This window comes from Brachyistius frenatus, unplaced genomic scaffold (assembly GCF_029030835.1).
Source record: "Brachyistius frenatus isolate BFR_SWC_R1_liver_20210118 unplaced genomic scaffold, ASM2903083v1 Contig_21, whole genome shotgun sequence".
Classification (NCBI taxonomy): Eukaryota; Metazoa; Chordata; class Actinopteri; family Embiotocidae; genus Brachyistius; species Brachyistius frenatus.
Genome location: NW_027210620.1, coordinates 3,368,472 through 3,394,171, shown reverse-complemented (window position 1 = coordinate 3,394,171; position 25,700 = coordinate 3,368,472). Strand labels below are relative to the sequence as shown.

Genomic DNA, 25,700 nt, shown 5'->3' with positions numbered 1-25,700 from the left:
TAATATTTTTTACTGTTGTTTTATTGCTTTCCTGTATCTATAAATGCTGCTGTAGCGAAGAAATGTCCCCTTGTGGGATTAATAAAGTATCTATCTATCTATCTATCTATCTATCTATCTATCTATCTATCTATCTATCTATCTATCTATCTATCTAAAAACCTACCTTGGTCATGTGACAGCTGGCGTCGAATGAGAGGGGACGGAGAGGTGGGGCTGGGGGGCATGGTGGTGATGACGGGCGCCGCGGATATCACGGCGGAGGCGGGGATAGGTGCGCTGTCCAGGTCGATGCTGGGACTGGACGGTTCGTCTGAGTTACAACGAGGCGGGGCGGGAAAAAAAATGACAAAAAAATTAAAATGAAATTATGAAATGAGCAGGATTCAGCTGCGCTAAACTCAAACACATCGCGGGGCTCCTCGATGACGGCATTTCACTCGCATATTGGTCCAAGAATAGATCGCAGGAGTCATAACAATAATTGATACAAGCCCTAGTTTCAAATTAAAAGCCCTCGTTTCAAATTAAAAGCCCTCGTTTCAAACTACAAGTTGTAGTTTCAACTTAAAAACCATCCGGCGTTTAATACATGTTCTGGTCATTCACTAGGTTTTGACACACACACTGTATATATATGTTGGAGTCCAAAGGAAACATCCCATCATCAATTAAAACATCATAAAAGTGATCCGACTCGGTGCCGTCTCAGCTTGGGTAAACATTTCAGCAGACGGCAATAAAAAATTTTTTTTTTTAAAATCCAGCGATAAGGGGACACGGGGAGACGAGACGGGAGACGCTGTCCGGCTGATGGATGACAAGCCGCGACACACCTTCTTCCTTTCAAACAGTCGGTGACATCATCGCAGACGAGACCGGCCTTCATGTCTGATACGCATATCAGCAAGACGGCGAGCCGTGGAAACGCACCAGGTGATGAGTCGGCCGATCAAACGCTGCCAGCGGTGAATCACAAATCACACGTGTCCTGAAAATGTTTTTTTTTTTTTCTCATTTCTTATTTGTCACGTCGAGATGTCGAGCGTTTACCCCCCACCTTTAAAAAAAAAAAATAAATCTGTTTAAAAACAAAAGAGAGCGATTAAATTGTTCCCTACGAGCCCGATGCGCTGATGCAAATCTTTTTTCCTCTTTCAAACGGCACAATTTAATAGGAAACATGTGATCCGCCTGTTAGTCGGACACACATCGCTGACCTCGTTCCCGCCGAGTCGGCCAGATTTCCCGCTCGGTGTAATCACTTGTTTATACACCTCTTCTTAATTCTGTTTTCTGGGAGGACGGCGGTTCGACACGTACGACTACGAAGGAGAGCAGCGCAGATATGCAACTCTTTAAAGGAACAGTTACGCATTTTATTAGCTTTCTTTTTCTCATTTCTGTGCGGTAAATATGAACTCAAGAGCCGGGAGGTGGTTAGCGTAGCTTAGCATAAAGACTGGAAAGGGTATTCCTTTTAAATACTGCCAAATCAGCATATTTACTTCTTTTTATTTTCATACTCTTTATCAGTCTGGGAGAAAAAAAAGGCAGATGGTTTTAATGATTTATTTTATCACTTAAAAAAAAAAAAAAAAAGCCACAACATTTAATCTCATCTGGATCTGAAGGGAGTGAAAAAAAAAAAAAAAAAAAAGCACGAAGGAGTGTTTTGTGTGCAACGGAGGCAAGTGGTGCTGGATAGAGGACGCGATGAGTCAAGCGACGAAGACGTAAAAACTGAGGACGGCGGGGTCGAGTTGGAGCTTGTCGGCCTCTGGAGTTGGCAGAGACGAAGGAGAAGGAGGAAGGAGACGGAAGGAGGCTTCAGACGTTGCAGCTATTTGCGACGTGTAAATACAGCCCTCAGTTCAACTCTGACACATTTTCTGCGCCGGGGGCTCATTCGGTTTCATTCGGGCACGTGACATTTTGCATGTACTTTCAAGCAGCGCAGCGTTTACTTGATTGTTTTGCCCCGCCCCCCACCCCCCAGTGTGTGTGTGTGTGTGTGTGTGTGTGTGTGTGTGTGTGTGTGTGTGTGTGTGTGTGTGCGTGCTTCCCTACTCGGATACCACAAGATGTCGTTTTTTTGAAATACATCACCTGCAGTCGAGTGTCAAGTCGTCACATGATCACACGTCTGACACGATGTCACCCCCCAAAAAAAAAAAAAAAAAAAACGCCACGAGGAAGTCCTTTTTTCCTTTTTTTTTCTTTCCTTCTCATTAAATACTTGCATCATTTAATTTTCCGTGACTGTAACCCGCGTTTACAAATAATAATTCTTCAGATTCCTTCACGACGACAAAAACGGATTCATTTGCTGCACATTTAATGGCAATCGGACGAGTGATTTCAAACAGAATTCCCAGGGGAATTTCCCGATCATTCCTCGATTAAACAATGACACGCAGTAAATCCACCACGACATTTGGACGTAGTAGATTTCATCGTACGTATAACGTGGAAAAAGGATTGATTCGTTTCATGCATTTTTTGTGTGATTACGCGCCACCAACAGGCCGCAGCTTCGGGTGTTTGTTTGGTTTTTTTCTTTCGTATCGCAGAGAGACGAGTTTAGTCGTTTTTATTTCTGAAAAGTTCACAAAATATATTGAAAGTGCGACCACTAATACCCCCCCCCCGCCCCCCTCCCTCCGCCTCCCCCCCCACCGCGGCATCGTACCGGACAGAAATATCAAACCTTGAATTGTGGATATCTGCGATGGGACGTAAACACACTATGATGTGAAGTTCATTCAGTCGTTGCATGAGAATTTTAAACTGCAGAAAACAGCACGTCATCGCTATGCAACTAAGAGCTACATATACAATACAGGTACACGCACACACGCACACACGCACACACCCTCTTTTCCTGGTGTGAATACTGGAGCTGTCAGAGGGTGTTAAATTTCACAATGGAAATACTATCTACCCCATTTGTCATGTAGGGCTGGTTTCCATTTCCATTATTCAACATATTAGTGCTTATAAAGTTTTTGTTTTTTGTCAGGTTACTTTAGTTTAAGGAATATAAATCTTTTATTTTTTTTAATTTTTTTTATCCAACAAAAACTTTGGGATGCTTTATTTTTGTCCCGTGTGTGGACTTTCCCTGAAATGATAAAAAAAAAAAACATTTCCTGATCATGACGAGGAAGTATCTGATTAAATCCTGAGCAAACAAGGCAAGAAAACCCGACCGCGGATTTCATGCAAATTTCTCTGCTTTATCAGCTGATCGTGAGGGAACATTTCATTTATTACATTATCGGCGATATCTACACTGTAAGAAGGTGTGAATTCCTAACAAGAGTCATCCGCGCGTAAGCACACTCGCTGTTGTTGCTATAGAAACAGGAAGAAGGTGTAGAGACGTCCTACCTATGAAGGGGATCGAATCCAGGGAGTCGTCCAGGTTGTTGGAGCCGGACTTGTGCCGCGTGTCTCCCAGCCGCCGCTGGTGCGTCGCCCTGCAGCCGTCGTTCGACGTCCAGCACATCGCTCCGTCGGCGGAGCCGGCCTTCACCAGCGGCGGCGACCTGCGAGTCGCTCCTCCCCTGTTGTCGTTGACGGCGAGCACGTAGGACGGCGGGCGGATGTGAGCCGACGCGGAGATTTTGTCCCGCCTCAGGACCACGACGGTCGCGTCGGGTCCTTCGACGCCCTCCGAGCGGCCGCCGTTGGCCCGCACGAGGGCGCCGGTGGAGCTCGAGATTTCGCGGGCCTTTGGCTTCGGCGTCACGGCTCCGTTGGCGGTGGGGGAGCTGGACGAAGCGGCGACGACGCCGCCGTGGAGTTGCCGCTGCAGTGGCAGTTTGGAGGACGGTCCGGAGCAGGAGGAAGATCTGGCGGCCAACCCGGCCTCCGACCTGCTCTCCGTCTTCAGACTGTCGGCCCTGCCCCTGAGCTGCAGGTGCAGCGGGGACGAGTAGCTCAGGTGGTTGCTCATGACGTTAGCTCTTTGGTCTTTAAGAGGGTCCGCGGTTTTAGCCGAGGCAAAGGTGGCTGAGGGGTCCGAGATGGAGTTTTTGACGGGCAGACGCGAGGGTCTCATGATGACGCCGTCCGTCCTCGATGGCAGCGCGGAATCCGTCGTACCTTTCGTAAACGCAGGGGCGGCCGAAGGCGAGTTCGACAGTCCGCCTCCTCGCCCTTCGACCTCCTGTCCAGTGACGCTCCTGTTCAGATGAGGTAAAGCTCTGAGGCCCGCCGCCTGCCTGCTCACCCTCGCCTCCTCCCCTCGGCACAGCAGCAGCCTGTCCTCCACCCCTGTCCTGTCCCCGCAGACGTCCGCCTCTCCGGGCTGCTGGCCAAGGTAGTCGCATGACCGCGCCCGAGGCTTGGCGACTCCTGCCGGGGAGGAGAAAGGCAGAGCGTCCTGGGAAGCGCTACGAGGCCAGTGCCCGGTCGGCACCGTCCTCTCCGCTCCACCTCCGAGCCTCTCCTGGGAGACGCTGCGCGAGGGAGTCGTCGCCGCGGCGCCCTGACTCCCCGCGTCCGCCCCGCGGTCGGTGGACGCGCTCCTGTGCCTCACCTGGGAGCCCGCTGCCGCTCTCTGACCGCTGCAAGGAGGCGGCGTCGTCCGCTGCTGGCTGTAGGCAGAACTAGAGTTGGCCGCCGCTCGCAAGCTGTCCAGACGCTCCTGAATGGTGCGGCAGCCGTACGTGTGCAGCCTCTTGGTGTCGATGTAGTCCTTGTAGGTGGTGTAGGTCCTCCAGTCGATGTTCTGGTGCGGGGAGGTGGAGGGGGCCGTGGGCGAGGGCGAGTAGTGGTTGGCGCCGGGTGAGATGGCGGCGGAGAAGGCGTCCGGCGAGGCGGCGGCCAGAGGGGCGCGGGCGGGTGGAGTCAAGGTGTCGGGATAGATCGCGCCGGGTCTGGCACTTGACGACGGGGAGTAGACCGGGGTTTCCGTGGGGCGGGTAGAGGGGTACTGCAACTGGGCGCCCCCGGGTACTGAGGGAATAAGAGGTCTGGGTCTAGCGGAGCCAGAATCTGCTGAAGAACCGTACCGATTCTCCTCCGTCCGGTGGCTGGGTCCGGCCCGCGCCACCCGGGACCCCCGGTCCACCGGATCAGAGGCCACGGCCACAGTCCTCACATTGTCATTGCAGACACACACCACCGTCGTCTGAGACTTTGACGTCTGCTGGGGCGGCGGAGACGGAGGGACGGGGATCTCCACCCGGTAGCTCTTCTCCGGGGAGCCCCCTCGCCTTCCCGGTCCCGGCGCCGGCGCTCTGGCGGGCTCGCTGACCGCGGCGGGCTCCGGCGACTGGGCCATGCCCGCGGCCTTGACTTCTATCCGAGGGTAGCATATGGGAGGCGGCTCGGGGATGTTCAGGGCATTTCCGCTGTACGCCTCATTTCCTTTGAGGTATGCGTCCTGGGAATACGCCTGCAAGAGATTCAGAGGACATCGTGTCACATCGGTTCGCCGAGAGGTTTAAAATACATCCGGTCGAAAACCCAGCGGGCTCACTCAGGAACCACGGACAGGATCTAGTAAACAAGAAACTGTAAAGACTCCTGACCTACAAACAACTGCAGCAAATCCCAAAATAGCCAAGAAAAGAAAGACCGTTCCCATTTCGGTTTATCACTCTCTCCTCATTTCTTCATTTTCCCTGTTCATGAAATGTACAGCCGAGAGTCTATCGCTCATCTTCATCTGCCAACACAGCTGCGGTACGTCTCTAAAAATACCTCACAGCAATGTGGCCGCTCGTGTTTTGAAACTTGAGGGAAAAAACTGTCAAACGCCGCGAGCTGATGAGATTATCAGTAAGACACGAACACTGCTGCTCTCTCTCTCCCCAGAAAACTGTAAGTCGCAGATGGACAACTGGATTCAGCCCGTCTCTGACAATAAACATGCCGGAGGCTGAGAGTACACACATTACACACATTACTCCCAAAAGCTCCACTCCTCATATGTGGGAAAAGGAAGAAGAAGGAAAAAAAAAAAAAAAAAAGCCAGCAAGGCGAATAAGTGGAGAAAAGAAAGCTTGGGAAAGTCCAGAATAAACTCCCCCGGAGCCGGAGAGAGGATTGAAGTTAACAGGGTTTTTTTTTTTTTTTTTACCCACCTTCGGTACCGGAGAGCGAGCCCCGAGGCAGGAGAAGCTGAACGGGGGTCTCCTCTGTCTGCTGCTGGGAGCTAACCCTACTTCTGTCAGCATGGCTCCACAACGAACGTACTTTTCCTCCAGTAAAAAATTTTTTTCAGAGACTTAAACACTTGGTTTTTAACCCCTCTGAAGTGAAGCCTATTGAACGGGCTGCGTTTCCCCCTCCCTCATCCTGTCAGCTCAAAAGCTCTTGAGGAAATGAAAAGGGAGAGTTGTGGCGTTGGACTTTAATCGATAGCACTTCACCTGAGGTGTCGGGTTACAAGTGCAGCAGCAGCTCCTCTCTCTGGATCCACATGAGTCTTACAGTTAAACAGAAACCAATCTGCTGATCAGGGGGAGGTAGAGAGAAATGACCTACATTTACAAATCCACAGTACGCAGGAGTATATTTGGTGGGGGGGGGGGGGAGGGAGAGGGAGAGGAAGGTGGGGGGGGGGGCAACTCCTACATGTGCAAACACAAGAACTGAAGGTGGAGAAACAGGGAAGAAGAAGAAAAAAAAAAAGGTGATATATGTTAGTAGGATTTCCCTTCTTACCAGAGCAGTGATATCCCTGGAAAACTGCAGTCCGCGGGGTTAGATAAGAAAGAGAGAGAGAAAGGTTGGATGAAGAGAAGTAAACAGGTTAGAGAGGTACGACGGCAGCGGCGGAGAGAAGAGATGGCCGAACTTCTCCGACTTAAGGAAAAAAAAAAAAAAGGCTAAAAATACCAAATCCTGCAGAAGCATCGCAGACAGAAAGAGAGGAAGAAATAAGAAGAATAAGTGTCTCTCTCACTGCTGTTTATTTATTCCTCTCCTTCCGCCCTCTACACACACACACACACACACACACACACACACACACACACACACACACACACACACACACACACACACACACACACACACACACTTTTCTCCTCCTCAACATACTCTGCATTTCTTTTCTTTTTTCCTCCCCTTTTTGCTCTTGTCACTCTCACCTGCTCACCGCGGCAACCTCCCCTCCCCTCCCATCTCTCTCCCCCCTCCTCTCCCTCCCTCCCTCCCTCCCTCCAGCACCGGCTCTTGCGAGCGTTTCGTTTCGCGCCTCTATCATATGTCCTCTCTTTTTCTTTTTTCTTTACTTTTCTTGTTTTTTCGGGAGCAGCACAAGCGCGTCCGCCTGATCTGCACTAGATTCTGTAAACAGCGTGCGGACGGGCGGGTCAGCTGACTGCGGCTGCACCCCCCCCCTCCACCCCCACCCCGGTACTGAGCGCGCTCAGTGTCTCCCGACAACAACAACATAAAAAACACATTTTAAAAAACACAGACGCATATGTGTTTACTGACGCTATGTGTTTATATGTTTAAACAATATTCTCATTAGGAGCTCCACGGCAACGCCAATAATTCGACGTGTTTTTTTTTTTTTTTTTTTTTTTGGTATAGAGTTTTAAGAGTTGACTGAAAATGATGTGAGGAATAAAGACTTTTAATGAATCGGGATAAGATTTAGAGAGGAATACGATTTGGGATGATTTTACGCGGCGCTTTGAAAAACCCAAATCAGTGGACACTTTTGAAATGTTGCACATTAAACAAGCCAAATTGAGATATTAATTGGGACTGGTACCTGACTCATACTGTTCATTTTTGCCTCTACTGAACCATTTGCTCCTTTATGCTTTATGCCATCGAGGGCTTTTTTTTTTGCTTTTTCGGGGGGAAAGTTATTTAGTTCAACTCCCATCTTTCCCTTACGTAAAAAAAAACCCAAACACCTTTATTCTTTCTGTATAGGGATGCTCCATCTGTGCAGGTATCAGTATCCCGTTGGTTTGAAGGGGGGGGGATGTTGAAAGAAAGGGTTAAACAAAATGCGTTCGGCAACATGTTGTGCTGGTTGTAATTTGTTAGGTGTTGTAAATAGAAAATGTATGACGGATAAAAGGTGATAAAAAGGTCACACGGAGGAGACTTCAAGCCCATATTCAGATCGTGGTTATCAAGAATCTAATAAAACGTAACACGGTAGGAGAAAAACAAAAAAATCACATCTATTCTCTTGAATTTGACTTGAAGCTGATTTTATTTCATACAAACTGTACGGGGAAAAAAAAAACACACAAAAAAACAAGCATCCTTCACATCGGACTTTAAAATGAATCCTCACTCTTGTTTTGCTCGGCGTGGAGAATAACAGCCAATTGCTTCATTTTGAATCCTTTCGACCTTGTGAGCGCTCACATTCGTTCCAAAAAAACAAAAACGCCAAAAGCCAGTTTCTGCGGCTTCTGGTGCTCCGCGGACGAGCTGACGAGCTATTTGAGGAATTCAGCATCACTTCTTCGCTTCGACAGAGTTTTTTTTTTCTTCCCGAACGAGAGAGAGAGAGAGAGAGAGAGAGAGAGAGAGACGTGTGGCGGCTGGTTATCGTCTGCGGGGCTCTGGACCCTGACTGGTGCCGCGGGGGCGGGGTGGGTGGGTGGGTGGGTGGGCTCTGGGCTCTGAACCGGGCTCTGAACCGCTCCCGGGGATCTAAACTCCATTCAATTTATTTGTTTTTATTCTTTCGTGAAGCACTTTGTAACTTCGTTAGAAGTAAAAGTGCATTTTGCTTCATTCTAACATTTGAACTATTTCGTTCTATTCATGTGTTTTAACTTGCGTTTAATTCTTCGGCATTTTATCTTTATCTTTGAACATGTTTCTTTATTCCTTTACATCCGTTTTTATGTTGAAACACCGCGTGGACGTTACAGACGACTGAGCGCTTACCAGCTGCAGGATGTCCTCATCCTTTGGCATCACACACAGTTCCAGCGAGGCGTCGCTGACGGACGGTGAGAAGGAGACAAACAGAGAGAGAGAGAAGAACGAACCACCACATGAATTAAACTGTGAACACTTCTCAGGTTTCACTGTAGAGCTGCTTCCTCCCTCAACAAAATGCTGCGTCGCGGCACGTGACGAAGAGCGGCAGAAACCGCGCGGAAAATAAAACGATAAAACAAATAAAGCGGAGAGACACCGGCGAAACAGAAAAAAAAAATACTTCAATGACTTCAAGAGTTACGTTTAATAGGAGAAAACACCGGGAGTTATCTGGCGCTTCATATTTTCCGTCCCGTTTCCCCTCCATATCAAGTAAAAAGGAGTGCATTTAAAACCTTTGCGCTGTAAAAAAAAAAAAAAAATAATTAAATAAATAAATTTGAAAAAATGACGAGAGAATCGTGATCTCAAATCTACGCGAGAACATTCTTCTGGTTTCACTTGGTCCAGAATCGCGCAGCCTTTCCTGTAATCGCTGCCGTTTAATGAAGTGTGAGCGAATGTGTGTGTTTGTTAGCGAGGAAATTGTCTGGAAAAAAAAAAAAAAAAAAAAAAAATCATGAACACTGTTTCCCAGCGGCTCTGTGATGAAACCACAGATTCGGGGAGGTGGGGGGGTGGAGGGTGGAGGGGGGGGAAGTTTCACTTGTAGCGTGACGCCTCTCACCTGTTCTGGATCAGGGCGATGACCTGCGAGTACGTCTTCCCGATGATGCTCTCCCCGTTCACCTTCACGATCCGATCCCCTGGAGAAAGAAGAAAAAAAGGGAGGCGAATTACAAACCCGGCGATTTCCTGCCCGTAGATCTGATCCGCGAGTTCAGTCAAGAAAAACAAACACACGCACACGTCTGCATCTACGTGACCGTGCAACACGTGTCGATCTGAGCTACTTCCCACGATGCATCTCCAGCAGATCTTCCGGGAAGGGAGGCGAGGAGGACGCGAGAGGAGATAATAGCGGGAAAGCGCTGCACTCCCCTTCGTCCCGGGAGACGAGCCGGCGGATTAAATCTTCGGAGGCTCTTGACCGCTTCCTGTCTCACTGCTGATAAACTTCGGAGCTCCAGACGTCACACCTCCGTTCCAGGGAAACTGTGCCGAGCTTTATTCATGGTTTTTTTTGTTTTTATCTCACCACTTTCGTTTCAGTATTTTTTTTTATCCTCGCCTCGCTTAAAATTAGAAACGATTCGCGTATCGATGACGAGAAAAGGGAAAAGAAAGTGGGAGGTGTAGGAAAAACAGAGCGGGGAGGGGAGGCCGGCGTAACGGCGGGCACGTTCGGGTTCGTTCGACCTACCGGCGGGGGAGCCGGCTGTTATTTTGTAACTCTGTGGTTTTTTTTTTTGCCTGGCGGTTAAAAGAAGGGAGCCGAGTTACCGACAGTACGGCTGTGAAGAAATATCCTGACATCACAAGGGCGCCCCGAGGTCAGACTTCAGACAGTCGCAGTTAATCATGACATCTGCCAAGTTATCACAGTGTGTGTGTGTGTGTGTGTGTGTGTGTGTGTGTGTGTGTGTGTGTGTGTGTGTGTGTGTGTGTGTGTGTGTGTGTGTGTGTGTGTGTGTGTGTGTGTGTGTGTGCGTACCTGTACAGAGTCCAGCTCCGTGGGCGGGGCCTCCCTCCTTCACTTGCTTGACGAAAATGGTGTCCATTGGCTCCAGACGGTTCCTCTGTCTCCCTGGCAACGAGAGAGAGAGAGAGAGAGGACGATGAGGCGATTGGTCACACAGCGAGGAAGAGGAGTCACGACGACGCCAAACAGCACTAGAGACACGTTACACGTTCAAGTGCAATTTCTCGTTATTGTTTAAAAAACGTTTTTCTTATTTTCTGTCGTTCTGACAGTTTACGTTTATTAAACGGCAAAAGCAAACAAACAAACAAACAAAAAAAAAACGTGGACCGTCGTGGCGAAAATGTGAAGTCCGATTCGTGTTTTATACGACGAGAGCAGCTGAAATCATTGTCAGATGGCTCGAAAATGAACTTTCTAAAGCAAAATCATGATAAATGTTACCCAGTAAGATTTTGTTTGTTTTTATTTGTCTGAAGTGACGGAAAGTTAAATATCTCTGGGTTTTTGGACTTCATTGTAGGACAGACAATAATCCAGTATTTCACAATTTTAGGCCAAAATGATCAATTAAAAAAAAAGATCAGTCACAAAAAATGATTTACAGCCAGTCGTAATGAGGATGTGATTTTTCCCTCCGTCGGTCGCCGTTATGTTGGAACAATGAAGAGCTTGTGGCCAACACGTTCAGCCCTTTTGTTTTATCTTATCTAAAAAAAACCAGCTGAGTCGTCAATATAAAAATACAGATATTTGTCTGAATGATTGAAAGAAAATGAGCAAGCCCGATGAAACGCATGTAAAAAAAAAAAAAGCTTTGTTCTTCCAACAATGTGTGCCTATAATATTCAATATCCAGTGTTTATTGACATTTCAATGTGGTTCAAAGGAAACACGTCAACAAACAACTTTTTTTTCTTAATTCTTTCACATTATGCTGAAATTTGATCAGCAAAACGAACCAAACAAACTCACTTAAATTACAATGAGGCAAACGAAAAGCGCGCGAGAAGCCAGAACCATTCAATGTTCGTTACTTCTGCAAAAGAAAAATAACGTAAAAATGATTGATAGATTACGTAATGAATTGCCTTTCAGCGCTGCTGCTGCCGAGAGAATTTCAATTTGTAACATTTAATTAAACGTTCATACGACAAAACGTCGCACTTTCAGCTCCGATTAGCGTTTTCAAGCCACACGTCCTTTATAACTGTTATAAAAAAAATAAAAAAAAAAAATAAATAAGTTACTGAACAGAAAAACGGATCCTTTTCTAATAATAATTAAAACAAATATTACATCCAAAACACATCAGCGCGCATCAGTCGACCGAGGGAGACGAGCAGAGGTCACTGTGTGCTGACACGGCTGCAGACAAGCCACCGGGGGCGTGTGTGTGTGTGTGTGTGTGTGTGTGTGTGTGTGTGTGTGTGTGTGTGTGTGTGTGTGTGTGTGTGTGTGTGTGTGTGTGTGTGTGTGTGTGTGTGTGTGTGGGGGGGTTTCATATGGCAGAGGAAGAGGCGGTACGCCATGTCATGTCGAAAGCAACGAGGCGAGCCAGTGGAGAGAATTAACAATCTGCGCAGCATCGTTATTACCACGTTTAAAAAAAAAAAATGCATTCATAGCATTTTATCTACTTAAAAAAGTAGATAAATTAAAGGACTGTACAAAATAAATCTTCTTTCCCTGAGCTGTGAGTCGCAGATCTCAGCTCGTCTTTTAGGAGCCAACAGGCTTCGAGGAAGTCCAGAGGTCACCGAGACATTCAGAGAGACCCCGAACAGCTGGACCGGAGCACATTTGTTGACTTCAAAGGTGAGGGAAGGTTGTTGTTTTTTTCTCCGTTGACTTTAGTCTGCGCTCAAAAACTGTAACGTTACTAAAGTTATAACTCCCGCCAGCCGACATCCACAAACCGCCGACCTCCTGCTGGGAGGAAACATGCAACCCTGTCACCTTAAACGTCCTCTTTTTCCCTGCAAGTCAGCGTTATCCAGCCGGTGCGCGACGCTGCCGCCCTCCTGTGGCCCGAACGTGTTACTGCAGAGGATTTTCACATTCCTGACATGCAACGTTTTTTTTTTTTTTCTCATTTGCACCTGCATCTGCATGATGATATCTAAAAAAAAAAAAAAAAAAAAAAAAACGGGACGACGATGACAAAGAGAGTTTGAACGATTGGAGTTAAACATTCTGGCTCATCGAAACCCAATTCTGCAAAAGTAAAAAGGTCCTCAGTTAAGTTTTTAAAGTGTGACTTCATCCACGAGCTGAAGCGAATATGAAAGCCACTTTTTCTTTTGTTTTGAGTGACAGCAGCTGCGGGTTGGTCTTTGATCCTGCAGACGGCAGCAGAGGCTCTGAGACGACTGGTCTCTCAGGTCTCTTGTTTTTACACTCGGATGACCCGGGCGGCTGAACTGTCACAGATGCACTGAGGTACAACGAGCCTGACGGAATTAATTCAGGGCACGACAGGCCCACGGTGTTGGTACAGATGTCAACAAACTCCCCCTCCTCCTCCTCTTCCTCCTCTTCCTCATCCTCCATCCTAGTGTGTGTGCACCAATCTCACTTCAGCTCCAACTCCGCGGCGCACAAATGTGACTCGGGGAAGTTTCCATGCAGCTGGATGAACGGGATTAAACGTGGAACTCGAAAGCCTTTTTTGGATCTTTACTTATTTATTTATTTGTAATGCTCCCAACTGTCTCAGCAAAAGCACAAACTACCGCGCCGGATTAATGAAACGCATCAGCCCGCCTCTGAAAATGTTTATATTTAAATAATTGCAGGTGTAGATTTCATTTTGTAGAATTATATATAAGTTTCCAGCACCGGTGTTTAAAATATTCCCTTATATAAGGCTAAAAAAAAATAGTCACTACAGTTTGACATCAGCATGTTGTTTCTTGAAGTTGTAGCTGAGTTGTTGAAAAGTTACAGAGTCAGCAGCTCTGATTTAAAAACAGACTGCTGGGTTAATTATCTAGTAATATGTTAATTATTCATCGTTATGTCTATAAGGAGCTATAAACAAAATGATGCTATAAAATGGTTATTTTTTTTTATCTGATGAACAATAAAAAAATTTTTTTAACGTAAAACAAAGAAAATAATCCAAAGATCAACATTTGAAAAGCCTGAACCGGAAAAAAAAACAAACCTTTTTGCAGACGTGCTTTTAAAAAAGTGACTCTTAAATGAAATTTGAAGTTATGATTAATGATCAGTTTTGAGTTGGACGACAACTGGATGAAACAAGAAGTCAATTCTGGTCCAGTTACAGATCCACATCATTAATCCGAAAAACCCGAGTATCCGACAGAGGATGTCCAAAAATGCAATCGTGCGTTTATGTGTTTGAAATATGAGTGTGCTTCTCAACGATGTGTGTTTAAAACCGAGCGAACGCCGAGCAGTTTTTGTTGCCTTCCTCCATGAAGCAGATATACGTGCATATTAAACACGTCGTGATTGTGTTGCGTGTGTGTGTGTGTGTGTGTGTGTGTGTGTGTGTGTGTGTGTGTGTGCGTGTGTGTGTGCGCGTGTGTGTAACGCCGTCTCTCTGCATGATTCCTGTTAAATAAACAAACAGACATCAGTTTTTTTTTGTTTTTTTTTTTTTTAACTGCATATTTCTACTCCTATCCACAGAGGAGTGTCAGCGCTGCGCTCTCTGGTTTTGGCTCCGGTTCCCCCGGCTGCACAGCTGGGCCTGGCTGTGTGGGCCCTCCCCCCTCCCCCTCCCCCCTCCATCGCTCCCCCCCGAAAAGATGGGTTAGATAATGTTATTCTTGCAGAGGGCCGGGCCTGCTGCCCGGTCGCCGCATTAACCCGTAATACCTCCTCTCCTCCCCGTCCAGCTCGCTGCTCTGCACCGCGTGTGTCACTCTCACATTTTACAATCCATTTACAAACATTTACATCATCTAATGTGGGAGGAGGGGGGGGGGGCGGAGAACCCCGGAGAGAAGCCACGCAGGGAGAAGGTTTAAACTCCGCACGGAAAGGCCCGGACTCGAACCCAGAACCTTTTCGCCGCGAGGCCAGAACAATATACAGGGGGAAGAAAAAAAAAAAAAAAAAGAAGAAGCCTGGCGCAGATGTGTGTCGAGCACTTCGAGCGGCTGAAGAGCAGGTTTGTGTTTAGATGACAGCGGAGAAATAATCCCGGCTTCCCGTAGCGCGGGAAGGTCAAAGCACAAGTACACTTTGCATAAATCCACGAAGGGTTCCGACTTCCCCATCGAAAGCGCAGCGTGCGTCTCTCATCGTCGAACGCGCGGCCTGGACATGAATTTGAAAACCCTTTTCCGTTCCCACAGAAGAGACGGAACCCGAGTGCAGGTTCACACGGACCGGTCCAAACACAACTCCCGACTCTGAGGAAGCCGAAACGCAGCTGAAAAACACCTGCGAACCCAAATCCAGACCTTCTTCGAAAGACTTAACGAAGCTCACGTCCCTCACACACACACACACACACACACACACACACACACACACACACACACACACACACACACACTGCGCGGTCTCAGATGGACGGCTCTCGTTTCACTAATCGCTGCACTTTGTAAACAGCCGGCGGCTTGTTGTCAGAAACCGAAGCGAGTTAGTGTCAATAGGCCTCGGAGCCCCGTCGAGTCGTCGCTGTTCGAGTATCAACCGCGTTTGTGGCGTTTTTTTGTTGTTGTTTTTTTTTCTCCCGTTGGAATAAAAACCAGAAATATAACCCGAGTGTTGCTGTGATTTTGAGGCCGGAAGTGAAGCTGATGGTTAAAAATCCCCCCCTCCACCCCCAAACCCTCCATCCATCATATACCACGAGCTGTTATCACACCACTGAAATTCCTTGTTTAGGTCATGTGAGGGATGACTAAGGCTGTCGCCATGGCAACTAAGCCAACTCCATTCATTGTGAAACAGAAACGGACAGCAGTGGACCTTGAGATGAGATCTTTTTTGTTGTTTTTTGTTTGTCAAACGGTTTCAAAATGCATTCCCATACAATCCAATACAACGTCGGTATTTACTGTAAAGCACTTCTTCTTCTTCTTCTTAATTTAAAAAAAAAATGTTGTTACTTGCTGGCGGCCGAAAAACAAAACAACCAATATTCAGAACGTGTGTGAAGATTTATGGATACAAGATGTACAAATATGTCAGTGTAACATCCTGAAGGACTAAACTCCCGCAGGCTTAGTAACATTTCAAAATAAAAGACTTCTGAGACTTCAGCAATCCTAACCTGAGAGACACACATCGCCGTGGAAACACATGTCTGACAGGAATGCTGCGTCCAATCAGATCTACACACACGGAAACACACACACACACACACACACACACACACACACACACACACACACACACACACACACACACACACACACACACACACACACACACACACACACACACACACACACACACGCCTGGTGTTGTTCCAAAAACCGAGCAGGAAAGCGGTAGAGTACTTTCCATCTTTTTTTTTTTTGACAAATACCAAAACCCACCCAGGAGAAAGAGGATATGAACTGACATTACTCTGACACACACACACACACACACACACACACACACACACACACACACACACACACACTGCAAAAAAAAAAAAAAAAAAGATTCAACGTCTTGTTTTCTTTCTGTAAAGCAAGCCAAACTATCCGCCGAGGGAGTTTTAAAGTTCAAGGGAGGGAACAAGTGACAAACATCTGGAGAGAGATGGGCTGATTTTAACCTAAAAAAATTCAACCCTTTTTTTTTGTGTTTTGTTTTTTGTTTCTAGGAAATGTGGCTTAAATACAACGAGGCGCGACGCCGCGTATTTAAAGGGCGCGGACGCTGGTTTCTGTTGCCTTTTCCAGAGGCTAAAACGCAGGCTGAAAGTCCAGCCGACCGGCGTATTATACCCGAGATCACGTTAATAAACGCCGCGGTCGTTTTGTCATCCCAACGGCGTGTTTTTCCTCTCGATAAAAACAGACAAGTATGCGAAGGAGTATGCGAGCTGCGCGACAGGGCGAATGAAGTCTTAGTCACGCACTGAAACGAAGCACCAACAACAACCACGCTTTTCTACTTGGTGAGGTTTTCCCTCCTCAGACGTTCAGCTTTCGACTTTTAGCACAACAACAACAACAACAACAACAACAACCATCAAGTGCATTTTTTTTCAATTTAAGGAAGCAGGGAACATTTAGTCGACAGAAAATTAAAGAAGCAATTTTTCCAACCGAACTGTTTCGGGTGCAGTACGCAAGGAAGTAGTTTAATAAAGATAGTAAAAGTGACATGAAGTGTGTGTTGTTTTTTTTTGTGTCAAATAAAAGCAGCGACAAAACAAGCACGAGGCCGGGAAGATAAAATCACAGCAACGCTGCGTGTGAATGAAAAACGAGCACAGCAGGACAAATAAAGCAATAGTAGAGGAACGAATGAAACGGAGCAGCTGTTCAGAGAGACTCACCAAACGGCCTTTTTGGTTTTCAAAAAGATGCCACAGGGCCTCTTTTATCAACATAAGTCGGGGAAAAAAACCCTCTGCGGTGCAAGCGTATTAAACGTGTCCAAATTCACTTTTTTTTTTTTTGCTGTTTTATAGGTGAGCGATGTGAGAGTAAAGTGGTCTTCGTAAGGTTTGCGTCGGTCGGTCGCTTTCCAGCTGCCGATCTGAAACCGGCGAAGACGGCCGCGTTTTGCCCGGCGGCGCTTTGAGACCGTCTTCGCGGCGCGACATCTACCGGACAAAGAAGCGGGAGAGAAATGAGGGAACATTTTTAAAAATTTTTTTTTTGCTTTTAGGAGTTCAGCGTCGGTAACAAAACTCAGAGGGCAGAGTGAAGAAGCAGAGAAAGAGAAGGAGAGAAAATAAGACAAAACTTTGGACCGAGCTGCGTTAAAGAAGGTGGGGCGGTAAAAAATAAAAAAAAATAAAAAAAAGAGCCCGCTGGAGAATACCGGGGAATTCTGTTTGCTTGTGCTGCATTACGTTGCCTCGGCAGACTTTATGGGAACGAGCCGAAATCTGAGCGAGAAGAAAAAAAAAAGAAAAGAAAGAAAAGAAAAGAAAAGAAAAGAAAAGAAAAGGGAGGAAATAGTTTGTATCTGCAGAGAAAAAGAGTTTCACATCGAGTGAAAAACAAATATTTGAACAGATGGAGACATTTTTTTTTTTGGATGTTGCTTCTCACGCCGGGCCGTTTGACGAGCGTCGCACACACAAAACGGCACGTTTTTTGTTTTTTTTTTTTTTTTTTTTACCCTTTCGACAACCTGCTGAAACGCACACGAGCTGACGGGAAAAAGACACACAGGAAAAGGGAGAGACAGACGAGAGGAAGTGAGATAGAGAGGAAGATTTGGGGATAATAACTGCCGCTCCGTATGTACACAAAATAAACAGACGCGCAAAATGTAAGCGTGTTTGGGTTTTTTTTTGTGTGTTTTTTTTTATTACGTTTCCACGACGCCCCGTGTATGTTTGTTTGTGCGTTGTTTGACATCAGTGTGTGTGTGTGTGTGTGTGATTTCTGGAGGTTTGAAGTGTTTCCAGCGGCAACACCCAGCTAGTCAACATGCGGTCAGCCCCCCCCGCCCCCCCTCCTCTCCAAACACCAACATCACACACACACACACACACACACACACACACACACACACACACACACACACACACACACACACACACACACACACACACACACACACACACACACACACACACACACAGGCCCGGAGTCAAGCAAATAAACCTGCAGTGAACTTCACAGACCTGCGAACGCAACTGAACATTAAAATAAGCGATCACATGGGTTGTATTATCTGTCTGGGTTTGTGTGTGTGTTTGTTTGTTTGTGTGTGTGTTTGTGTGTGTGTGTGTGTGTGTGTGTGTGTTCGCGTGCTTTTTCGACGACGTTTCGGAGCGTACGTCGTTCGCTACGATTGCGACCAGCAGCGTCCGCGGTTGTCACGTAGCAACAACAATTTGTACACATCAGTGAGTGTTACCGCCGAAGCCAAATGTCAACAAGTTCAAACAACAAACAGCCAAGATTTTTTAAAAAAAAATTTAATGGCACTGATGGTTGGTCGTTGGTTCTTTTGGTCTCTGGCTACGTAGCAAACAGCTAATCGAGTTAAGATGAGAGAAAGTTAATAATTAACTTTCTATCTCAGCTTTTTTTTAGCAATTTATTTTGTTCTTAAAGTGCTCAGAAAAAGCTTAAAGCCAGAAACTGAACAAAATGACATGAATTATTCCTAAATCTTCACCTCACAGCTGGTGAATCTCAGAAGGCATTTCGCCACATGAATGGACCGTTGACTCGATTGACTCCATATAAAAGTGGACTGACCTGAAAAATGAAGCTGCAATACCACCGAGCACCACCAGAGGTCGCCTCCAAAAACGCCTCCGGCTCCACAGACTCCCATTCAACTTCTCTCATTGAATACGAAGCCAATGAATATTTTCCACGAGGTTATCTCGGTGTTGTTAGCTAAAGCCGCTCCTTCTTATTCGCTTCCTGGCGCTGCGTCTGAAAATAATCCTCGTCATTAATTTGAAAAATAAGGTTAAAATAGCTGTGTTGTTTTTTTTTTTTGTTTTTTTTTTGGGGGGGGGATGTCTATCAGTGGGCGGGGCATAGAGTTTCCAATCAGATCGAGTCAGATCTAGCAGGGTCAAAAACAAAGGTGCAGAAAAGGCAAGAAGAGGCAAACGACAGAGTGTGTGTGTGTGTGTGTGTGTGTGTGTGTGTGTGCGTGTGTGTGTGTGTGTGTGTTGTTTAAAGTCTTAAGGCCTGAGCTAAAAAAAAAAAAAAAGATCCGGGGCGGACACGGAGGGGTTAAAATGGGTGGCGAGTGGGGGCAGCATGAGGAATGTGACACCACGGGCCAAGAGGGCCGATGAGGGACACTTACAAGAATCTCTCAATTTCCCGTCGGGAGGCATTTAAGAGTCCGATCTATCACGAAGCAGCTCCCCCCAGCCTCACTCCAACCCGGGAGTTTTGCATGCTCAGACCTTTAATCATTTACCGAAACATACCCCCCCCCCCACACACCGTAAGGCTAACGAAGGCTTATCTTCAACATTATCTATCTTCTATTTTCACACAACAACAACAAAAAAAGATCTAAGAAACACAGAGTTTGAAAGAGCAAAATACATAAAGCTTAAATAAACCGAGGTAAAAGGAAACAGATTATTTTCCGCTTCTACATGTGCAGACGTGAGACGGGCCGTTTTGAGAAAGCTTCGGGATCGGAGAGCAGCAGAGCGCATCTTCCCGCCGGGCCGCGGACGTGAGCCGAATACTGAGGAGACTGGAAACGACAGGCCGGATGCTCTGAGGAATGCCGAGGAGCTTCGCCAAGCTGACAGCGAGGGCGGCTCCGAAAAGAAAAGCTTGGGGCTTAAAAAAAAAACAAAAAAAAACAAAAACAAATATGACCACGACGCAGCCCGTCTGCCCGACAGCACGCAGAAAATAAACAACTTCACCTGTGACGAGGCGACTATTACGCAACCACCTGACCGGGGGTTTTGTTGGAGCTGCAGTCGCTTCTGTTCATCTGTATTCAATCAGATCGACCGAGTCCCACTCGTTCTTCTGCTGTGGTTTAATGTAGAATTAGCGCCACTATGGTATGTTATGTATTTTGATTATTGGCAAGTCAAGTCTTTGTATATTTCAGTATTTGAGTCGATATTTATGTCCTGTGAAAATTTGGGTCGCAAAGAAAACAGAAATGTTATTTTTCTATTTATGATTCCAATGTTTAAAAGCCAATAAAAGGTTCTTCATCTTCATAAGTTGCGTGTGTATTATTAAACGACGATTACCCTCATTGTATAACAAAATGATTACTAAAAACCACGTATTTGCGGGATCGTTAAACACATTAGTTTTGCAACCAATACAAACTGGTCTTCTATAAAGCAGCCAATGAAACTGAATCCTCTGTTAATGAGATGCACACAAAAAACCCAACAAAGAAATCAAAATGCATTGATTTCAAAAGAATAAGCAGTGAGAATACGTCGGAGTAATGAGCTGTCAATCCTAATTTGACTGCTATTCGCTGGAGCTGGTGAACAGGAGCTGAGAGTTAATGGGTTTGTGTGCTTCTCTCAGCGAACACCTGAGATCTGAGCTCTCCAACGCAGCAATCAAATCAAAAGTGTTTCCAGACTCACCTCGGCTGCCGTTCTCTTCATCCTGCCAGACAAAAAACAAAAAAAACAAAGACAGAAAATGAAAGTCAGATGGTTTCCAATTTAGATTTTTTTGATGAATTATTTCTGCAATATCCTTTTGCATCAGCGTATTCTCATGTAGATGCACAACGGTGGGCTATAATATATCCGGTAAACAAACACAGGATCATTTCTCGAATCCCTGTGGGCAAAAAAAAAAAATCACTCCACTTTTCAACATCTATTTCTGAAATTCCCAACGATTAGCAAGTTAATTGGCTCGAAAATATATGGCAAAATGACAAATGTAATTCAACTATAAATCATTTGAGTCATTTATCAAGAAAAATAATGTAAAAATCTGCTGCTTTTCCCTTTTTATATATCACCATAAATGGCATAGTTTCAGGTTTTTAGCAGAACAAGCAATTGCAGATGCCACCCTGAAGCATTTTCTGAACCATATTACTCTTTATTGTTCCCATGAAACCGCACAAAATAACAAATAAATAACAAATGAGTTGCTAAATTCAGGTTCATTTCCACACACAGCGCTGTAGCACAAAAACAAAAGTAAAAAAAAAGCAGCTTAATAGCAACAGAAACATGCAAAAGATAATAATAATAAAGAAATATTATTATTAGCATTCTTAATATCCCTGCTATTGTCTGTAAAATAAAATAGGAACAATAAAGGAGAAACAACTGAAGATTTACACCGAGGAAAGTTACATCATCGTTTCACCAAAAGACGAACCAATCGCTTTAAAGGACTAAACTTTTAATTTCCAGAATAAAGTGATTAACAGATAAATGAATGATCACAATAACTGTCAATCAGACGGCCCATAGAGGAGCGCTTTAAACACGTCATTAAAAACAGCAACCGCTGCGACAGTTAATGGAAAAAAAAAAAAAAAGCCACTTCAGAGCCATGTTTGTGTTTTTCCATTTTCCTCGACGCGTAAACCCTGAAAACGTCCCTCGGAGCCGCGGTTCAAATCCACACACTCCCGCTTTAATCCACCTCAGCAACAACACACATGTTTCTCCATGGATCCTTTAAGACCCGCCCGCTCTCCCAAAGCTTTCCTTAAGACGGCCTGACCCTCCTCAAGCTAACCCCAATATCCTCAAACTGTGATTAGTCAACAGCTCCGATCCAGAACCCGAAAAGCAATTACGACGAGAAGTGATGGATGGATTTTTTTTTTTTAAATTTTGGTAACCCTCCCCACCCGTTGCTTGAGGTTACGTAATGAAGGAGCTGCTGAAGGTTCACAGCGAGTTCAACCTGACTGAAATTTAAGGTTTCAGTTTGAATACTTTTACAGAATCACGTCGTCAGTCGGCTAAAAGACGGACATTTTGTTTGACAATACGATCCTGGACGTTTTGGGGCCGATACCCATATTAGCGGGTGAAAGAAATTGCGATATCGATTAGTGATGGGTTATGATTTTTTTTTTAAATATTCCATTCGTCAGTAAAATAAAAAAAATAAAAAAATCTATCAGCATATTTGATTATAGTCCGTTCTTTTCCGTCTCTACCGGCGTTCTGGTTGTAATGCCTCACTCCCGCCAGAAGGTGACGGTAATGCACCTAAAAGCTGTCTGCTTTAATACTCGAATAATAGGGTTTTGTGTTTCCTGTTTTATTTTGAAGTCCTCTTTCTTGTCCTGTTGTCAGTCAGTCTGCTTCTCTGTAAATTCCACATTATTTCCCGTGCCGACTTTTTGGGACTTTTTTTTTACTCAGCCAGTTAGACTACTTTTCAGATAATGAAACCTATTTTTTGTTTTTGTTTTACCTCTTAACTTTCTGTAAAAAAGTTTTCATATCGGCCAACGTACACGTCGATACGGACACCATCTGTGAATATCGTTCGGGCTCGAAAACAACAGCTCGTTTTGATCGCGTCATTTCTTTTACACCGATGTCGCAGAATCAATTAAATTCCCTGCAGCTGCGGGAGGCGAGTTTCCGTTCTTTGCTGGAGAACAAAAACCGTTTCTCACGTCAGTTCCACGGCGGAAGCGTCTTATCGTATGAAGAACCTACGGCGAGATCACAGGGGATCAAACCGGCCCAGACTGGACTTAAAAGTGCCCGAAAACAGCCGCGTGATACCGAAGAAGACCTCCGGGAGAACCCGTCTATCTCTCCGGTTACACAAATGTCTGAAAATCCAAACTGTCGTGCCACAGTTTTCTCTTTCAACACGCACAAACCTGAGCCAAAGGCTATAAACAGAAGGCGCTATGCGAACTTTGTAGGATATCCTTCTGTGCAAACAGAGGAGGTTTGTCAAAATACACTTCAGAGAAAAGTAAACCCGACTTATCCTGAATTATCACTTACAAAAACTAATACGAGGGGAGGCTACGATAAGCTTCGAGAGAGCCGGACTCAAAAAAAAAACAACAAAAAAAAAGCACACCGGCTGCATTTTCCCCATTAAAAGCAGCCCGGTCGCCCAAAAGCCCCTTCAGCCCGTCAGTCTGTGGCCATCAGGACCAGGAAGTGCTGTAACGTCAGGGATTAATAGCGAAGGGCAGATTGTAGCTGATGTTATCCAGAGGACGGCTGGCGGCGCTCCCAGCTGGGATGACACAAGTCCCAAAAAAGGCTCTGATTTATAACTAACCCGAAACACTGGCAACCGCTCTCCCGCCGGCGGGCCGATAATGTATATTTCTGTCGCTTCAGTTTAATAAAGCAACAAAAGAATTCGGGTTGTTTTGGTTTTGTTCGAGTGCGTTTCTCCGACGTCCGTCACAACACGTTCCTGAAAATGTTCCACAGTAAAAGCTTCTTTTTTTTTTTTTTTTAAGAAATGAGGGGCTTTCTGTCAAATAAAACACCAGAGGGCTTTTAATTTGAAATGACAGAGGAAGCGTGGTAACTTTGACGGCGCGAATTGGCAGCGGATCACGGCGAAGGCTTCAAGGCCGATGTCACGAATCAAAACCCATATCTCAAATGTAATTATAACACATTTTAACAATCCCATTTGTTTTCACTGGCTCTCTTGAACGAAACGCTTTAGATCTACAAAAACCTCAAATCACGTAAACGACGGGACATTTTTATTGCCAAACTGAATGTGTGCTGACGTCCGACGTTGGAAAACAGACAGAATTAAGAATTGAAGTGCTGTTGCTGGACACCATTAAATCACAATCAACTTTAATTTGCTGAGTCAATCAAAAACCCCGCCAGTGGTCTGAGATCAGCGCGTCTGTTTCTAATTCAATGAAGTTTTTCTGGACACATTTTTATGACTCAATCGAGGCCTTCTGGTCTCCACCTCAAATCCTGTGATTCGCAAAAGTTGTATTTTACTTTGGAAACACGAGGAAAAACTTAAAAGTTGCTTGCCGAGCTCTGAAGTTGCATTATTTGGCATAAAGAGGTCGTTTTTATTTTGAATGTATTTACGTCCCGGCGTCATCAGAGGGGACGAGAGAGAGAGAGAGAGAGACTCACCTTCAGCGAGTTGTGGACGGCGGACTCGGGCGGGTAGACGATGAAGTGGCGCAGCGTGAAGCCGAAGCCCTGCGAGGTTCGGCGCAGGTGAAGCGTCTTCGGCCCCGGCCAGGAGAACGGCTCCTCCTCCGGCCCGAGAGAAGCCGACGCTTCGCTCTGATCGCGCCCATCCTTCTGCTTGGCCTGTAAAAGAGGACAAAATCAAATAAAAATTTAAAAACGTGAATTTGTTACATCTTCAGATTGGAGAAGCTGCTTCTGTGTGGAAACTGGAAGATTTTACAAAGTAATAAACCGGTCGACGGCTTAGTTTATCACAACGACTGCAAAACAGGTGAAACCGTTTCCTTTTGGGATGTTTTTTTTTTTTTTTTTTTTTTTATGTTTCTATTCTTGAATGGATTAAATTTTAAATTTTATTATTTTGTATTGCTGAACAGAGCCAGGCTAGCAGTTTCCCTCCGTTTACAGTCATTGTGCTAAGCTAACGTCAACACAGGTCCAGGAAAAATAAACCTAAAATTGTGTCACAGAAATATTTTTCTTCTTTCCTCTTAAGTCATCATCTCACCCCTGGAAAAAAAAAAAAAAAAAAAAAAGCAACTCAATCTGATGTGATCACAAACATCAGTCTCTGTCATCACTCCCGCTAATTGTGTAACACAAAGTGGGTTTTGCTGAAACAAAGAAAAGTGTGTTTTAACTGGAAAAAAACAAAAAAAATAAGAAAAAGAAAGAAACAGCCCGAGGCGACCGCACGGATCCTTTTCATCGAGTTGATTTAAAAAACACACAAGAAATCCCTTGTTGAGGATTCTTCACAGGTGTTACAGAGGAGCAGGTTGTTTCAGCTGAATAACAACATGCCATTTTTTGAGGGGGGGTCGGGGGGCTTTCAGGAGCACGAAGAGAGTCGACAAGAGGTTTCGTTGTTCCTTTCGTAAGGTTTCGGAGTGTTTCTTTTTGGTCGGATGATACTCCATAAATAAACTTTTTCTGCCGTCCGTCACCACGAAACGCCGCGAAAACAATGTTTATATCGCCGACATGTTTCAAAATAAAAGCCCTCTTTCCGACACAACATCTCCAGCGTGTCATGGGATTATTTCACTCATTATCCGTGACATTTTTCTGGCCTTTTCTGGACTTGACTCTTAATGACATCAACAGACGAACCAAAAAAACAAAAAACAAAACAAAAAAATGGTCTCAAATGCCAGAAAAACTGTCAAAACTGAGAAAAGCAAGTCCCGCTCTCTAAAAGCTGTTTATTAATCAGTGTGTGGTTGTTGTTGTTTTTTGTGCACACACAGCAAACTCAAATGGACACGGTGTTGTAAAAGCGATTAAAATGTAAACTCAAAATTACAGTCCGGCTCTTTTGTACCCGAAGCTGCGGTCAACGTCAGCGATCACGATGTCCGTCAACATAAGTCAGCGGTTGTCATTTCAGCCTCATTTGTG

General features: G+C 45.4%; 2 protein-coding genes across 8 annotated transcripts in view; one reads left to right on the top strand and one right to left on the bottom strand.

Moving 5' to 3' along the window:
* Positions 1 to 25,700, top strand: part of cops9 (COP9 signalosome subunit 9) — a 202,300-nt gene that overhangs the window by 141,651 nt on the left and 34,949 nt on the right. The gene's annotated exons all lie outside the window — the stretch shown is intronic.
* The window catches only part of arhgap21a (Rho GTPase activating protein 21a), a 71,124-nt gene that overhangs the window by 12,548 nt on the left and 32,876 nt on the right, over positions 1 to 25,700 (bottom strand). For 4 of the 7 annotated variants that reach the window (XM_069696434.1, XM_069696433.1, XM_069696430.1 and 1 more), the window contains 8 exons: positions 24,237 to 24,419; positions 20,745 to 20,766; positions 10,541 to 10,633; positions 9,614 to 9,692; positions 8,890 to 8,944; positions 6,682 to 6,705; positions 3,394 to 5,407; positions 167 to 313 (listed from right to left, as the gene is read on the bottom strand). In XM_069696434.1, the coding sequence (XP_069552535.1) occupies positions 167 to 313; positions 3,394 to 5,407; positions 6,682 to 6,705; positions 8,890 to 8,944; positions 9,614 to 9,692; positions 10,541 to 10,633; positions 20,745 to 20,766; positions 24,237 to 24,419 (2,617 nt within the window). The remainder of the gene's footprint in view (positions 1 to 166; positions 314 to 3,393; positions 5,408 to 6,681; positions 6,706 to 8,889; positions 8,945 to 9,613; positions 9,693 to 10,540; positions 10,634 to 20,744; positions 20,767 to 24,236; positions 24,420 to 25,700) is intronic. The other 3 variants (XM_069696431.1, XM_069696435.1, XM_069696436.1) reach the window with 3 other exon arrangements.